The sequence below is a fragment of the Pan troglodytes genome, chromosome 13 (assembly GCF_028858775.2).
Source record: "Pan troglodytes isolate AG18354 chromosome 13, NHGRI_mPanTro3-v2.0_pri, whole genome shotgun sequence".
In the NCBI taxonomy this organism is placed as follows: domain Eukaryota; kingdom Metazoa; phylum Chordata; class Mammalia; order Primates; family Hominidae; genus Pan; species Pan troglodytes.
This window is the reverse complement of record NC_072411.2, coordinates 63,814,535-63,833,122: the sequence shown is the minus strand read 5'-3', so window position 1 is coordinate 63,833,122 and position 18,588 is coordinate 63,814,535. Positions and strand designations below refer to the sequence as shown.

The window sequence follows — 18,588 nt, the reverse complement described above, 5'->3', positions numbered from 1 at the left end:
GTTTGACATAAATCTTCAAATGTTTGGTAAAATTCACCAGTGAAGCCATCTGTTCCTGGGATTTTCTTTGCTTGGAGGTCTTTTATTACTGATTTAATTTTCTTGCTTGTTATTTGTCTGTCCAGATTTTCTATATCTTCTTGTTTCGTGTTTGGTAGATTTTATGTTCCTAGGAATTTATCCATTTTTAAGGTCATAGAGTTTCTTAGCATATAATTGTTTATCATAGATACTTATGAACTTTTTAACTTATGTGATATCAGTGGTAATACCTCCTCTTTAATATATGATTTATATTTATTTGAATCTTCTCTTTTTTCTTATTAAGTCTAGCCAAAGGTTTGTCAATTTTATCTTTTAAAAAAAACCCAATTTCATTGATTTTTTCCTATTGTTTTCTATTATCTATTTTGTTTATTTCTGCTCTGATCTTTGCTATTTCTTCCTATCAGCTAACTTTGGGTCTAGTGTGTTTTTTTTTTTCTAGTCCCTTCAAATGTATAATTAGGTTGCAAATTTGAGATCTGTCTTCTTTTTTCATATAGACTTTTATCATTATAAACTTATCTTTTAATAGTGCTTTGGCTGTATACCATAAGTTTTGGTATATTATGTTTTCATCTTCATGTCTCTCAAGATATTTTCTAATGTCTCTTTTGAATTCTTTCTGACCCATTAGTTGTTCAAGAGTGTTTTGTTTAATGTCCACATATTTATAATTTTTTCAGTTTTCCCATGGCTATTGATTTCTACTTTCACATTCCATTGTAGTCAGAAATAATAGTTGGTATAATTTTGATCACTTTAAATTTTTAAAACATACTTTTCGGCTTAATATGTGATCTATTCTGGAGAATATTCTGGCTGCACTTGAGAAGAATGTGTATTATGCTGCTGTTGAGTGAAATGTTCATGTCTATTGGGTCCATTTTTTTCTATAAGGTTGTTGAAGTCCTTTATTTCCTTTTGGTCTGTTTTGCCCATGGGTAATGGGTAATATGTTTTACCCATCATTCAAAATGAGGTATTGAAATATCCTACTATTATTGTGTTGCTGCCTGTTTCTCTCTTCAGTTTTGTCAATGTTTGCTTTATATGTTTAGGTGCTTAATCGTTGGGTGCATAACTACTTACAATTGTTATATATTCCTGGTGAATTGATCCTTTTATCATTATAAGATGTCTTTCTCAGTCTTTTGAGAGAGTTTTGACTTATAGTCTATTTTATCTGATATAAGTATAGTCACTCTTGCTCGTTTTTCGTTAACATTTTCGTGGAATTTTTTTTTCCATTCTTTCACATTGAGCCTAAATTCTAAAGGGAGTCTCTTGATAACAGCATGTGATTCCATTATACATTTAATCCATTCAACCACCCTATGTCTTTGATTGGGAAGTATAATTTATTTAGTTTTAAAGTAATTATTGATAGAGAAGGATTTATTATTGTCATGTACTGTTTTCTGTTAGCCTTGTAATTATTTTGTGCATTTTTTCCTCTCTTGCTCTCATTTTTTATGTTTTGTTGATTTTTTTTTGTTGGGAATCTTTGATACCTTTCTATAGGTATTTTCTCATTAGATACCATGGGGTTTATATAATACCTTATAGTAATGACAGTCTATTTTTTTCTGATAACAACTTAAGTTCAATGACATACAAAAACATGCCTCTTTTTACTCTCCTTCCCATACACATTTTGTTATTGTTGTCACAGTTAACATTTCTTTATATTGTGTATCTATTAACATAGTTTTACTTATTAAAAGTATTTTAGTTATTGAAAGTATTTTGCTACTTTGTCTTTTAACTTTTTTACTTGAATTACAAGTGGTCTACCTACCACTATTGCAGTATTACAGTCCTGCATTTGTCTATATATTTACCTTTACCAATACTTTTATACTTTCTTATGCTATCTTGTTGCTGTTTAGTGTCCTTTCATTTCAAGTTAAGGAGGTTCCCTTAGCATTTTTTGTAGGGAGGTCTGGTGGTGATGAACTTCCTTAGTTTTTGTTTGTCTGGAAAAGACTTTATCTCTCTTTCATGATTGAGGGACAGTTTCATTTGGTCTAGTTTTCCTGGTTGGCTTTTTCCCCTGGCATTGTGAATCTATCATCTCATTTCCTTCTCATCTGCAAAGTTTCTGAAGAAAAATCTACTTATACTCTTATGAAATTTCCCTTGTACCCAACAAGTAACTTTTCCCTTGTTGCTTTTTCTCTTTGTGATTGACTTTTGACAATTTGATTATAAGGTGTCTTAGTGTTGATATCTTTAAGTTTTCCTTTTTGGGGGTCCTTGGATTACACATTTCCTTTTCCATACTTGGGAGTTTTTAGCTATTATTTCTTTGAATAAGTCTTCTGGTTCTTTCCTTCTCTCTTCTCCTTCTGGAATTCTCATAATGCATATATTGATCCACTTGATGGTGTCTCATAAGTCCTTTAAGCTTTTTTTATTCTTTTTCATTATTTTGTCCTTTTTGTTTCTCTGACTCAGCAAGTTCCAATGGCCTGTCCTTAAGTTCACTGATTCTTTCTTTAGCTTGATCTAGTATGTTGTTCAATCCCTCTAGTGAATTTTTCAATTTAATTATTTTATTCTTCAACTTCATGATTTCTGTTTGGTACTTTTAAGATATTTTCTATCTCTTTGCTGAAATTCTCACTTCGTTCATGCAACGTTCTCTTATCCTCAGTGAGCATCTTTATGACAGTTATTTTAAATCCTTTTCCAGGTAAATTGTGTATCTTTGTTTCATTAGAGTCAATTTCTGGAGATTTTTCTGTTACCTAGTTTGGAACATATTTTCCTGTTTTTTCATCTTACTTGACTCTATGCATTGGTGTCTTTGCATCAGATAAAGCAGACTTCTCTCTGAGTCTTCACAAAGAGCTGGCCTTATATGGAAGATCCCCACCAATAAGTCCAGGAAGAGATTCTAAAGCTTCTTAAACCTCATGCTTGTTCAACTTATTTGCTTGTGTATTTCTTGTAGCCCCAGGTGTCTAGGGTTTGCCAGGTCTTGTGAGTGCACCAGGATGAGTGAGACTGATTTCTTTGGGATTTCAGCCAATCCTTTGGAAAACCCCCAGAAAGTTTAATGTATGTACCAACTCTTTCCATCCCCAGGGAGAAGCTGAAAGGTGGGGATTTTGTTTGCTTGCTCTATGCTCTGAGCTAGGGAGGAAAAGCTATGGTGGCTACCAATCTAAGCCACCATCTCTATTCTCCCCCAGGTGGCTAGATAATTCCACACCATTAACACTTTAAGACAGAGAAGACAGAAGCCAGTCCTTTGGGTAGCCCCCATCGAAGTTGGGGTATTGGATGCACAAACCTCCTCTGGGAGAAGCTGAGAGCTGAGACTCTTTTCCCAATTGTATGGTGTTGCATTGGGTAGAAATTTTGGCAGACAGCTGTCGTGAATATCCTCACCAGCTTCAATGGATCTGATTTTGCATTCACCCAGGGTGCAGGAGCCCTTCAATTAGTTGCTGGATTTCCCACAAAGGGAATTTTTCTGTGAATTGTTCCTGAATTGGTGTGTTTGTGGTGGGGACGAAGGTTTCCTACTCCACACTTTGGTGACATCAGTCTTCTGTCATTTTTTCATTGACCATCTATGTTGCTCCCAGTGTCCCCAACTCTTCAAGCAATGGTTCTCACCTAAACACTAGCAGCACTAAACAAGTTTGTTTTCTCTTGGCACATTTTTTTCAGTACTATAATTAAACATGATTTCATCACCAACAGCAAACAAGTTCTTTTTCCTCATATTTAAATAATTTTAATACATATATAGATATCTTATGAAACATTCATCTCGAAACCCAAGCAAAATACAGTTTTTATATAGAACATTTTCTGGTCGATGTACACACAAGTTGAATATTTTTTAAAAAGCATTGTACTGAATTAAAGGACATAAATGGAAGATATTTATTGAATATGTTTATCAAGATTCACTCACCAAGTAAAGCACACCACTGATACTTCCTCCTGCTTATCTGATACATAAAAGGACATTAGTCCATCATTTCCTGCAGTTCATGTTCCATAACACAGCAGTTGATCAGAAAAATGTAGTTGCTTCTGTTTGAAAATGCAGCTGCTGCTCTGTCCTCTGGCTCACTTTGAAAATTTGTGGTTCTGAAAGCTCAAGATACTATTTTTACTCTTAATATTTAGCTCTGACCTGTGTAGCTATGTTCCTGCTTCTCACTTCCCTTGGTTTGGCCACACTGGTGGAGAGTGGGGCTGGTGGTATGTTTTTTAAGGTTGGGGGAGGGGTTGCAGTCACACAGACAAGATTCTGATAAGTTCACATTCAGGGTTGTTTTGACTGAAAATTAGAATTTATAATTTTACAACATCAGATTATCCTTTTAGATATGTATTTTTTATTAAACATATTATCTCTTCCTATGAAAATAGAAACATGGCAAATAATATCTAAATATTGTTGGGCACTTAAAAATATTTTTATCTAGGCTCAAGCTTAATTTGGAAGAAAATTGTAAACTATATTCTATTTGAATTACTTTACATGCAATAAAGTAATTTTTCCCTGAGAGTGAGATCTAAAGTATTAATAGATTAAATCGAAATGAAAGAATGTTTTTAAAAATCATTAATTTATATGAGCCGCTCTGAAGAAAGCATTAGAAATGTGTAAAAGCTTATTTCAAAAGGGATCATAATAGAAAAATAATTCGACTTAATTTCAATATAATAAAGGCTAAGATTTTTAAATTGCCTGAAACTGGTACTGAGCTTTTCATTAAGGCAGGTATTGTGTGGGTGGACATTGTGAAAGCCCTGTTTAGAGTGCCACAGTCTTATAAGGGCATACTTGGCTAACAAGTGAGCCATTCAGAAATGTACATTGGTTGAAGTCTCACTGTCCTTTTTGTTTTGTAGGAAAACTCTGCTATAATGAGAGATTCCATTTTAAGCCTTCTAATATTTATGACTGTTGTCTTCTTGTGAGTCAGAAATATTGTGATGAGTGATTAATCTGGTTATGTGGAGATATATTCTATTCTTTTAGCATAGCTATAGAGTCTTTACATAATAAATACATATTTTGTCATCTAATTAAATAAAATAATTCACACTCCACTGTGCTATAAAAGCATGACAATCAAAGTTCATTTTTCTCTTATTTTCTTGTTCTGACATGATGGATATGCACTGGTAATAAAAATAAATAAAATGTCATTTGCAGTAATATGAATGGCATTCAAACTCACTATGATTTGTAGTACACTGAGTAGCAGTGTGAACCAAGATGGAGCCACATATATTCTTTGTCACAACTACTCAACTCTACCATTGTAGTGCAAAAGCAGCTATACACAAAATGTAATTAATGAACATGGCTATGTTCCAATAAAGCTTTATTAATGAACATTAAAGTCTGAATTTCATGTAATTTTATGTCATAAATATTATTTTGATCCTTTCCTATCATTTTTAAATGTAAAAATTATTCTTAGCTCAAAGGCCATGCAAATAAAGGTGGCAGGAAAAAATTTGGCCAATAGGCTATTGTTTGCTAATATCCTTGGCATAAGATTTTAGAGGTAAAATATTAGAAAGTAGAGGACCAGCCCTAATTTTTTACTTTTTTTCTTTTCTTTATTTTTAAAACTGTTTTTCAATTTAGTTGCAAAATATTATAATTATGAGATATGCACTTATTATATTTGGCTTTTTAGTCTAAAACACTTGAAATTACAATAATTCTAGTTAGAAAACAATTTTAGTTATCTTTAAGAGCTCAGGAATGCACTGGGTGAAATGAGAAAAGCAGGAGAATACTGCCATTGATAGAATTATGTTGTATAATAGCTTTGTGCTAGGTGCTTTACTTATATTATCTTTGAACTTTGGGTCTTGCTATGGTTTGGATATGGTTTGTCCCAACCAAAACTCATGTTAAAATTTGATGTGGCAGTGTTGGGAGGTGGAGCCTAGTGGGAGGTGCTCTGTTCATGAGGGCAGATCCCTTATGAATGGCTTGGTGCCCTTCTCATGGTGGTGAGGGAGTTTTCACTCCTGCAAGATGGCATTAGTTCTCATAAAAATGGATTATCTCCCTCAAGAGCAGGTTGTTATAAAGCAAGGATATTTCTTGAGTTTTGCCCTTTCACACATGGCCACTTCCACTTTGACCTTCCACCCTGTTAAGATGATGCACAAAAGCCCTCACCAGAAGCCAAGAAGATGCCGGTGCCATAGTTTTTGAACTTCTCAGCCTACAGGACTGTGACCTAAATAAACTTCTTTTCTTCATAAATTACTCAGGTATTCTGTTATAGCAACACAAAACAAACTAAGACAGGTCTATAGTGTACTATGTGGCCCCAAAAGGAAATAAACTAGTAAGCTGATTCTTTTTGCCCAAATGCAAGGAGTAAAAGAATATCAAGATGGGGCATTATTTTCTCCACTAAGCTTTTGACTTAAAAGATTTTAATATCTGCTAAAAGCAATACAGTTTTTTTAAAAGTATCTTTAAATTTAATTTGCAGGCCAAGATTTTATTATTATTTTAACTTTTTCATTAAAGTTATACTTTTATGAATTCCTGAATATCAGATTAAAATGTAATCAGATTTATCTTAGTATATGCATGTCATTAGAAACTTCTGTATTTGTGTGTTAAATGTTTGAATATTTGATGAACATTAATTAGGCACCTAATTACATTATGAATTAAAGGTATTGCATGATCAGTGACATATTATTGAAATATATATGAATGGCACTCAATGCAACACATTTTTTAGTACCTATCCAGTTTCAGTAAAAGTGCTGGATCCCAGGGAGGATGCAACAATGTAAAAGATGAAAATTTGTCCCTCAATGAGTTTATAATCAATAACAAAGACATATAGATATGTAAAACAATTATATAAGAAAAGGCATAAACTTTCATAAAGAGAGGTTAAGAGGAGAAAGATAATTATTATTATTATCTGGGGAAAAATGATAGCTCTTAGAAGGTAACACTAATGGATGGGCAGAATGAGCATTCTATTTTTGTGTAGAGGAAAACACTAGCAAATGAAGGATATGAGAAGGTGTTAATTTGGCATTGGACAATACAGAAAGTTTTTGAACAGAAAGTCTGTAATAATATTCCTAATGTTTTACTACTTCTACATTCTCAGACTGTAGAAAGTGGCAGAAATTATGTTATAAGCACTTGCTAAAACATGGGAAATAACATTCTCTCTCTCTAAGTAGGTTGTCTATATAACAATGATTTGGAAAAGAAATTCAACCTGTATAAACCTAATGCAGGTTATAACGTGTAATGTTAAGAAACAAAGAGATGTAATGAGTAAAACTGTTGGCATCCTATACCATATGCAAAAATTAACTCAAAATGAATCAAAAACTTAAACTTCAAGACCCAAAACTATAAAGCTCTTAGAAGGAAACTGATATGCTTTGGCTCTGTGTCCCCACCCAAATCTCATCCTGTAGCCCCATAAATCCCATATGCTGTGAAAGGAACCCAGTGGAAGATGACTGAATCATGGGGGTGGGTCTTTCCCGTGCTGTTCTCGTGACAGTAAATGGGTCTCAGGAGACCTGATGGTTTTAAAAACGGGAGTTTCTCTGCCCAAGCTCTCTCTCTTTCTGCCTGCTGCCATCCATGTAAGATGTGACTTGCTCCTTCTTGCCTTCCATGATTGTGAGGCCTTCCCAGCCACGCAGAACTGTAAGTGCATTAAACCACTTTCTTTTGTAAATTGCTCAATCTTGGGTATGTTTTTATCAGCAGCATGAAAATGGACTAACACAGAGACATAGGAAAACATTTCATCATATTGAATTTGGCAAAGATTTCCTGGCTATGGCGTTGAAAGCATAGGCAATAAAAGTAAAATATACAAAATGAACTGTATCAAACTAAAAAATGTCTGTGCATCAAAGGACACAACCAATAGATCTAATAGGCAATATATAGAATAGGAGAAAATATTGACTAATCATATATCTGATAAGAGGTTACTGTCTAGAATATATGAAGACCTCCTACAACTCAATAACAATAAAACAGCCATGTTAACCTAATAATAATTAAAAATTTTTTCACCCTATTAAATTTTTTAAAAAATTAAAAATTAAAAATTTGATAGAGTTAAGTGTCTATTCAAGTCACTTGCCTATTAAAAAAATAGACAAAGGACTTGAATGGACACTTCTCAAAGTTGATATACAAGTGAGCAACAAGTACATGAAAAGATGTTAAACATCAGTATTAGGGAAATGCAAATCAAAACTACAGTGAGATATCACCTCACATCCATTACCATAACTATCAAAACACACACACACACACACACACACACACACACCAGAAAATAAGTGTTGGCAAGGATGTGGAGACGCCTTGCGCATTTTTGTTGGGAATGTAAAATGGTGCAGCCACTATGGAAAACAGTATGGCAGTTCCTCAAAAAATTAAAAATAGAATTATCACATGATCCACTATTCCCACTTCTGGGTATATCTTCAAAAGAATTGCAAACAAGATCTCAAAGAGATATTTGCACATCTATGTTCACAACCACACTATTCACAATAGTGAAGCAACTCAAAAGTTCTACAGTTGAAAGGACAGGGGAAATGTGGTATATGCAATGAGATATTATTCAACTTTAAAAAAGGAGAAAATTCTGACTCATGCCACAATGTGACTGAAACTTGAGACTTTATATACTAAATAAAATATGTCAATCATGAAAAGACAAATAGTATATGATTCCATTTGCATGAAATATCTAAAGTAGCTAAATTCACAGAAACAGAAGGTAGAATGGTTGTTGACAGGAATTGGGGGCAGAAGAAAAGGGGAGTTATTGTTTGTATAGCAAGTTTCAATTTTGCAAGATGAAAAAATTCTGGATATTGGTTGAATAACAATGTGAATATACTTAACATTACTGAACTGTACACTTGCATTACTGATGAAAATCAGTATGCCTCTGAGGGGGAATGGCAGAGTTTCATCTCAAGTTCTGCTGCTTTTAAAGACCTAAAGTATGCATCAGTGTGGCCACAACAGAAACTTGCCACATCCTAGAGGGTGATTGGACTATTTCAAACTCGACTAACTAGTAGCACCAATTTCAGCTAACGTTTAAGATAGTAAATCTTATGCTATTCCTATTTGATCTACATAAAAATATTTTCAAATAATTAAGATAAACAGTCCATTGTTTAATAGTATCTCCTTGATTGGTAATTGATCACTGCATTCAAAATGGCTGAAATTACAGCACATCACCTTTAGCTATTAAATTTTCTTCTCTTTATGATCATTTAAGTAGTTAATAGATCATATTATTTAAGTAACTGGCTTCATTAATTTACCCTTATGCCTGCAGAAGATACAACAATGTTCATATGTGAAAAAAAAAATCCATTAAATTTTAAAAAGTGCCATCATTCATTCTGAGAAAAACTGGACAGGACAAAGGTGAACAATGAAGAGAGAACTGAGGTGAATAAGAGTAACTGAAGGGGCACTGGGTTATTTTCACTGAGTCCCTATAGAAACTCGCCTCACCTCTTCATGCATCCACCCTGGAGTTTAAGGCTCAGTATAGAGTGGCATTCTCTTTCATATTGTTTTTTCATCAGATTCACTGAGAAACAGACACCGAAATGTGTCTCTCTTACCAAGACCTCCAACATACTTGCCACTTCCTGGTCATTCGGTTAATATAGTGAAACAATGTGAAGTTCTGGACAACATTCACTCATCCAAATCCTCTTGGACTCTATTATGATAGAAGGTAGGAGAGTTAACATAGCCCTGGAGCAAGACTATAAATATGTACTGTTGTACTTCCCACAGGAATGGTAACTACCCCTGGTACTCCTTTTTGATAGTAATTGGGAGAAAAATATATTTTCCAGATCAGTAGCTGCATACCATGTTCCTGAGGCCATGTTATCCTGCTGTAGCCAAGATCCTACATCTGATATGGCAGCTGCAATTGGTGCTACCAGTTGGGTGAATTTGAAGTAGTCCATTATCATCGTCTAGGATGTGACAAGTTTCTGTTGTGGCCACACTGACACATAATTTAGGCCTTTAAAAGCGGCAGAAACTTGAGAAGAAACTCTGCCATTCTCCCTCAGATGCAACACTGATTTTCATATACTATCATATTCAAATCAAGTAGTTTAGAGTCCCCTAAGCCACTACAATAGTTCTTAACTCCACAAGCTAAATAACCAATGTGGTGCTCCTGCCAACTACCAAGTACGTCTATCGGTACTATTCAGGGAACAGGGAAATGATCAATTGGAGGATTGGCTTTCCTAGGAAACAGATTCTGAGATATGTGTTGAGGGAGTCTGTTGAAGATAACTGTCAGCAATAACAACACTGAAGGATTATGGGGAGCAGAATTTGTTTGGTACAGGGAGAGCTTGAAATTATGGTGCAATTGCAGTAGACGTCTCAACTGATTCCACATGGAACTCTGATGCTGGGACAGCCCTTCACAGTTGTCTCATATTGAGGCAAGGGGGCTAGGCTTTTGTAAGCCTTCATTGACTACAGGGTCATGTACTCATTGAGTTGTACTCATTCAGTAAAACCACAGGGGAGGCAGCTCCTATAGGCAAGAGGCAGCTCCTTTCAGCTGAAGGTAATTCTTGGGGAGGAACGTAGGTATAAGCCATCAAGCAGGCAACACCTCTGGCAACTGAGGAAATAAATACCTCAATCCTCAAAGGGGAATATTGGTGGTTCACTGTAACATCCACTACTAAGGTTTCCAGATTTAGCAAATAAAAAATAATAAATAAAAATATTGCATGGGATGTACCTATACTAAAAAGTTGTTTATTATTTGCCTGAAATTCAAATTTATCTGGGCATCTTACGTTTTATCTGACATGTGTTAAAGGGAAAGTAGAAGAAATAATTTTAAGGGTATTGATGTATTTCCCATTTTATAATCTTATACTTAGATAGTACTCATCTCACATTGATGTGGGAGGCCAAAAACAGAAATTGCTTAACCTCAAGAATTTTTGCTCTACTCAGAATCCTGAAGTTGTCTAATTACAGAGATTCAATACCCTTCACCGTTTTTATTGCAGGAAACAGAAGTAGGCTTAGAAAGAACACTCTGGCAGTATTAAGGAGGCTGTATAATGGGAAAGACTCAGTCCACAGTACATAGGAGAGAGAGGGAAGTAGAGCAGTGGCAGTGGGAATGGAAGGGAGAGGAGATGAGTAGAGACACCACTGAGGCAGATTGAAAGAATGTACCGACGGCATGATTTACAAAAATAGGAGGTTAATAGAAGAATCTAGTAAGATAGTTTTCTTTCTATTTTAATAGGAGGAAAAGACATAAAATTGTACAAGATATACGTAAACAGATTTAGAGAGAGAAAATTATACATTTGATATATCATTTAGCAGAATGTATAATACACATATGAAGAAATTAACTAATATACCAACCTGTTGTTATTGAGCAGGGGATCATTTCCCATTAAATATATTGCACCTGAGACTTTACAGATATTTTTAAACATCTGGCATTTCTACAACCTGTACTCAGGATGTTACATTACACCAGTAATTTCATTAAATAAATATATACACATAACTCCTGAGAAACACTCATTTTCAAATGTAAAATTTTAAGAGTTTATTTTTTTAAACGCGTTTATCTGTAATAGCAATTCCCAACTCCATTGTATTTAAAATATTTATTGTGTATTAACTGCCTTAATAAAGAAGCTCTTTGGAGTTTTGTTCTTTTCCTTTAAATTGCAAAAAAGGAGGATACTACAATTTGAATGTGTTCCCAAAAGGCGTGTGTTGGAAATTTAATCCCTGGTGCAACAATTTGTGAGGTGGGGCCTAATGGGAAGTATTTAGGTCATGAGAGCTCCACTGTCAGGAATGGATGGATTAATGTGGATTATCAAAAGGCTTGAGACTGTGAGTTCAATCTCACTCCCTGCTCTCATCCTTCCATCCTCCACCATGGGAATGATACAGCACAAAGGTCCTCACCAGATATGGACCTCCCAATCTTGGACTTCCCAGTCTCTGGAGCTGTTAGATATCAATTTCTTTTATTTATAAATTATCCAGCCTGTGGTATTCTGTTATAGTAACATCAAACAGAAGATAAATTACCATAGTCATTATCTCAATAATGCTACCTTTCTCCTTGGTGCTCTCCCACTTAAAATCATGTGATATTCTGCTGCCAGCTGATTCTTGCGGAACTACAATACCCATCACTTCACTCTTTCACTATTTCCTGACTCTGGCTAATGGATCCAGAACAACTAGTAGATCTATTAAATTTTTGCATGCATCACAACAGAACCCTCGATAGCATCTTCAAATGCTAGATTGTTTATTTAGTATGGGCTGTGTGTAACACAAATATTAGAACGTCAATATAAACCAGATTTTTTTCCTGTTTTCCTTCAAAATTGTAAAATTCAATGTTAATTTGCATTCTATAGTTAATTTTAATCACCAATGACTTAATCACTGTTATTAGCTTATTGGATTCAATTACCCATAATTGAAATCAGTAAATAGAACAAAATCTGGCTAATCCAGTTGTGCTCTACCAATCAGAAATCTCTTTTAGTAAGCATTGCACACCATTGTCTGTATTTCTTAACTATGCCAAGCAAAGCATATGTAATATATGTAGGTATAACAATTAAAATGATCTTAGTAAATGCTATTTTTTATTAAGTATTTTCCAATAAAAAGGACCATTCACCATCTTTAAAATCAAGATGATTTTTTCTTGGAATTGAGTATATTTCTAGGCTACCATCTTCCTTTGTTAGTTTTCTTGGTGTGTGTTTAGTAAATATAGGGATAGCTTGTCATAGCATGACATAAATACGAAGGTAAATATGTTGTTTTAAAAAATGTAATGGCATTTCCAACTCAAAGATAAATTATTTTTATGTTATCCATTACCAGTCTAGATTTTTCAAGGTTTTGCTCCCTTAAATTTATGTAATGAATGTGGATAGCATAGGAAATCAATAGGCCCCCCCAGTAAGCATAACCTTCTTAGATCTGAGTATGTTTGTGCAACAAGCAAAATGTCAGGCAAGAGTCGGTATAGTTGTTGAGAGTTGTTTCTAAATATTATAGTAATTCTCCTGTTATGTCAGTGTTGTGACTAAAGATAAGATCCAAGAGCAATTAATTTAATTGTACTATAAATGGTTACATTACAAGGCTTAAAATGAAAAAACCCTTACCTCTCAACTCAGTGGTTTATTGGGAGCTCTCTCTGATGACTTGTACTTAAGATCACCTTGCTTTTACTTTTCAATCAAAAGATGACAAATACTATACCTTGTATCTCATTAGTAACAATTTCTCATTAGTAACAATTAGCTAATCCTGTATGTACACTAAATGTTGGTATAACAATAATTGACAATATTTACACAACTCTTTGGCCAGGTGCTATTCTAAGTAATTTTCCCTTAATTCTCATAGAAAAACTATGAAATATATTCCATTATTATCCTTGCTTTAATAGTTCAGGACCCTGAGGTTCAGAAAAGGTAACTAACTGGCTGAAGTTCCTATGACAAATAAGGGGCAGCACTGGTATTTGAATCCACTGCAGTCTGGTTTCAGAACCCATACAGTTAATCACCGGGCCATACTACCTCCCTGTTGAATTAGGCATCCTTCTTCCCATTAAAGAGAACACACAAAAATGGTGACTATACCTCTGACAACATAGGCTGAGTTCGATGCCCCTCCCCCTCCTGTCCTACATTCACCTCTCACACAGCACTTGATATGCTGATCTGTCATCATGTCTCAATTGATTGTAATTACATGAAGCAAGGATTATTGAAAGATTGACACATAGTACAGTGCTTGGAATACAGTAGGGGTTCAATAAATGTCTGTTGGATGAACTGATGCTTCTCATTGATTTCAGGTCTGCCTATTGACATTCCAAACTGTACCAAAACAATCAGATGTACCCCTCCCCAGTAAGCTACCATTACTCTGATACCAACTTTTGCAATTCTTCACAATGTGACAAACTACATTTATCTGTGAAATACTTTTGGAAAGCACACCAATAGCTATCCCAAGAAAAATGGTCTTACCTTCTAAATCTTCTTTCTCAAAGTGTGTTTTGAGAATAGAACGAGTTCCACCTCTATCCACAACTGCTTCTTCATCATTTCTCTGTTAAATGAGGATAAGGAAGATTAAATGATAACACATATATTATCTCAATTTCAAAAAACAAACCTTGATATAATTTAATATTTCAAGTTTTAATTCAGTCATTTAAATCTAGTTGTTCATGAGTAGTCTATTTGATTATTAAGTGTTGGCTTAAAAAGAAGAGTAAAATAAATTTGACCACATATTTGAAGAAATATCATCTGGTTTTTTATAACATTGGAGGCAGTCAAACATTCCAGTTGGCACCATTTGTTAGTGAGATGAAAAACAAAAAAAAAATAGTTATTCTATCAATTTAGTAAAATGCATTTTTATCCTTGATAAAGAATTCTTGTTAACAAGATGACATTTTGAACTATGCAAGGAAAATATGAAAATCATTAGTATTAACACCACTAATGCTATGGCAGGGTAAAATAATTCCACTGTCATTAAAAATGGGATTGGGGGATCTAATCTCTTGAAAGCAATTAGTAGCAATTATTAGATAAAAGGCAACTCTAATTACTTTGCTTCAGTATAATGCATTTTATTGAAACTAAACAGTAAATTATGATCATGTGCATTAAACCTTCTTGTGTCTCTCTATATTTTTGCCAATTTAGAATGAGTGAATAGAGACTATGTCTTCTGAGTACTAAACACATGCTCAAAATAATACAGCCACTAATTTGGTACTCAAAAAATAATGGCAGGGGGGCTGAGTATAATCCATTTTGACAATGCAGGAATAGACAAAATACAAAATTCTGAAAGAAATAAAATGTAAACTATTATATTTCCAACTTTTATCTAGTTGTGCACACCTCTATAAAAATTACCTTAAAAGTGAACACTGAGCACAAAAGGTGAAATAAAAAGATAGACTAAAGGTGAATGAAGCTTCCAAGATCTATTCCTGTCTATTCCAGTATATGACTAGTAGAAAAAAGTTTTTGTTTCCTCTTTGAAAGCCAGCGTATGTTGAAAAGAAATTTTTTAAAAAATTAAATTTAAAATGTAAAAACATTTTTTTCTTCTATCCAGCAACTACATTGGAGCATCAGACATTGGGGACCTGCCTTTCTTCCATTAAGGAAGAAATCTTTTGACAGAGTGCCATAATATGTAGTAGTGAATACAAGAGTCATGGGAATCCAGAAAAGAAAGAAATTACTGTTAATTTAAGAGCATGGAAAGAACAGAGAGAGGGGGAGGAAAAAAATTTCAATGTCTCAATCTTGGAGAATTCCTATAAATAGCGCACATGAAGAATTACAGTAAGGAGAAGAGAAATGAAAGAAGAATCAATAATATCAAACAACATATAGACATTTTTAAAAATGATGCAATATTATTTTCCAATGTTGTTGAACTTGGACTACATGATCATTGGTAACCTTGTGAGGGGAACATATAAGGAAAATGCTAAAGTCAAAATCTAATCAAGCAAAACTAATCAGGTGATCTATCATGAAGAAATGAGGAAAGAGGATATAGTTCTTGCCTTGCAAAGCACTGCTGATTCTCATTAGCTTACCCCCCACTGCATATCTTTGCTTTTAGACCTTTGACTAGACTTAAGTTCCAGTAGGCCTTGAAAGGTGAGGTACAAAATGTGACCCACAAGGAGTTGAGCTACATTCCAAATAACTGCAAGATGTTTCCAATTTATACAGACAGAAATACAGGAAACATATGTGGGAATGGATATTAAGGGTGTTGAGGTAACAATGGAAGGAATATAACATTGGCTCAGGCTGACTTTATTGATACGGGCCCGCTAAGCAGAGATTCTAGATTTAATGTCGTCACTCAAGGGGTTAGAAAGGGCTCTAACAGTTTGGTTAGTCGGCTAAAACAAGAACCAAAAAAATGGGCTATACTAAATGAAGTTGAAATTCCAGAACTGCTTTGTTACACTGTAGAGGAAAGTATATAAAGGCTTAGGAAAACTGAAATGTTAGAGTAGATTTATAATTTAAGGCCTGCTCGCCCATACCAGGAGGGTCCAGAAGACGCATCTTTCACCATGACTATGGGAAACGAATTTGTGATAGGAACCCTAGCATCCTTGAAGAGCTCTATGGTCTCTTTCCTCTGTGGGTCAGGTATTACAAGGGAACTGCTGTCATCAAACTGGAATCCTAAAATGGAATCGGATAATTAGATCCCAGGCAGGACAGGGGCCAAAAGACAGCACATAATCACTAAAGATGGGTGTAGTTACCATATAAACAGTAGTAAAAACAGTAATCAGAATAGTCTGATTCAGAGACCTATGGTATTGGTTAGTTGATCAAGGTGTCACTAGAAGTGAAATAGATGGGAAGTCTACTAAATTCTTATATGATCTGTAGAAGAAAAAAGGTCAGGTTCTAGGTCAGTAAACAAGTCTAACTTGAATCATAAGAAGAGTCATGGTCTTTCTATCAATGTCCGTACTTGAGCCAATTTACAGACCCAGAACCTCTTGAATGAAGGAGAGGCCAGATCCACTAGAGAAAGGATCTTGCTACATTGCCAAAAATTTGTAGTCTTTCTTACAGCCTTCCCCAAAGAGACCTACCATCTTTTACCAGGATGAGTGTGCACTGGGGAAAAGGAAATAATCGGACTTTGGGGAAAATAACTGGACACTGTCTCTGAACTGACACTATTCCGAACAGACTGAAAATGTCACTCAGGCTCACCAGCCAGAGTAGGGACTTATGGATGTCAGGTAGTCAATGAAGTTCCGGCTGAAATCTGTCTCACTGTGGATCCAGTGGGTTTCTGAACACATCTTGTGGCTATTTCCTCAGTTCAAGAATGAATAATTGAAAGAAAAATAGATGATTATAATTGGGGAGTCTTCAAAATCAGAGTATTTGTTTTCTTTTCAAATCAGTTAGACCTTTGCCTATCTGAAGGCTAAAGGAAAGGTGTCAATGTAGAAGAGACTAAGATGCTAGGAAAGAAGTAAATAAAAAATCCCCCTAGCCCAGGTGCTAAAAAAGAATATGACTCTGATCTAAGGACTAAGCTACTAGCATTAAAGATAGGGACTCCTTTTTTCTGAGGTTTTGGGGGAAGATTGGAAGGGTTGTTATATATTCAGAGATATTCTGAACAAACAAAGAAAATTGTAGGTGAGGAACCTTCTACTAGGTGGCCTTGTTTTGGGGGTCAAACTGAGAGGTGATATCATCTTCCAATGGTAACAGAGCAAGTAAATGAAGAAGTTGAGACATTGAGAAGAATAAAAATTCCAAATCCTTTTCAAGAATGATATTTTAGTTGACATTATCAGGGCCTTTTTATGGATAATCAGAACAGATAACTATTCCCACCAGTTTTAATTTCAGATGACCAAGGCAAAGGATTGTAAGAGAAAAATATCACAATATTTTCTGCTTCCTTTGGATAACACATTAAAAACAATTAAAACCCCCATAAGAGTAGAGTATAGCAAGTTCCACCATTCTTAGACATTAACAATCTGTTTCCACTTAGCTTTTCTGATCAGTTTACTGCTGTCTTAGAAAGGAGTTCAGGGAGTTAGATACTGAACTGGTAAATGAGGTGTGAGGTATATGGTTAAGTGTTTTCCTAACTACTTATGAGGATGGCATAAATAGCAGTGTTAAAACACAAGAAGTTATAGTCAGGTGTCTGAAGTATGGATAAGTACAACTAACACACATTATGTTTTATACCAAATAAAGTTTTAAAATGCTCATGTCTGTGAAAAAGCCTGAATATATATATATGTGTATATATATATGTGTGTGTATATATATATGTGTGTATATATATACACACACACATATATATAAATAAAACACACACACACACACACATATATATATATGCTTCTTAATTCTTTAACATAACCTTGATAAAGATTTTTGCCTCCATGTTTTACAAATCAGTACTTTCAGGTAAAGGATTATAGATACATTTCAACAAAGGAGGTCAGCTCTCCTGTGCATCACACATAGCAAAATACATAGTGGAAAGATATGTTTTTTAGCCTGTGGTCTTGTATCTTTCTGACAACATATGCTGAGACAGTTCAGGGCTAAGTGTTTGCAATCAGAGTTAAAGAAATGTATGAATGGAAAAAAAATTTTAAAAATGAAAATAAAACAGGATTCACAGCCATTGCTTTGCTCTTCAGTAGTTTTTAAAATGACTTGGTTAGAGCAATAAAAGCAACAGAAAAAAAACCTAAAAATGGGGTATATATAATTTTCCCAAACCAGAGAAATACAAGTTGAAGCCTATTAAGACTCTGTTATTGATATATTTACAAAGCAAATTTATTTTTGCAAGACATAGTCAAATATATGTCACATTAG

At 34.5% G+C, this 18,588-nt stretch overlaps 1 protein-coding gene across 19 annotated transcripts in view; it reads right to left on the bottom strand.

Moving 5' to 3' along the window:
• Positions 1–18,588, bottom strand: part of SLC4A10 (solute carrier family 4 member 10) — a 363,956-nt gene that overhangs the window by 199,213 nt on the left and 146,155 nt on the right. For all 19 annotated transcript variants that reach the window (XM_063790514.1, XM_054679076.1, XM_063790518.1 and 16 more), the window contains one exon: positions 14,182–14,263. In XM_063790514.1, coding sequence (XP_063646584.1) covers positions 14,182–14,263 — 82 coding nt within the window. The remainder of the gene's footprint in view (positions 1–14,181; positions 14,264–18,588) is intronic.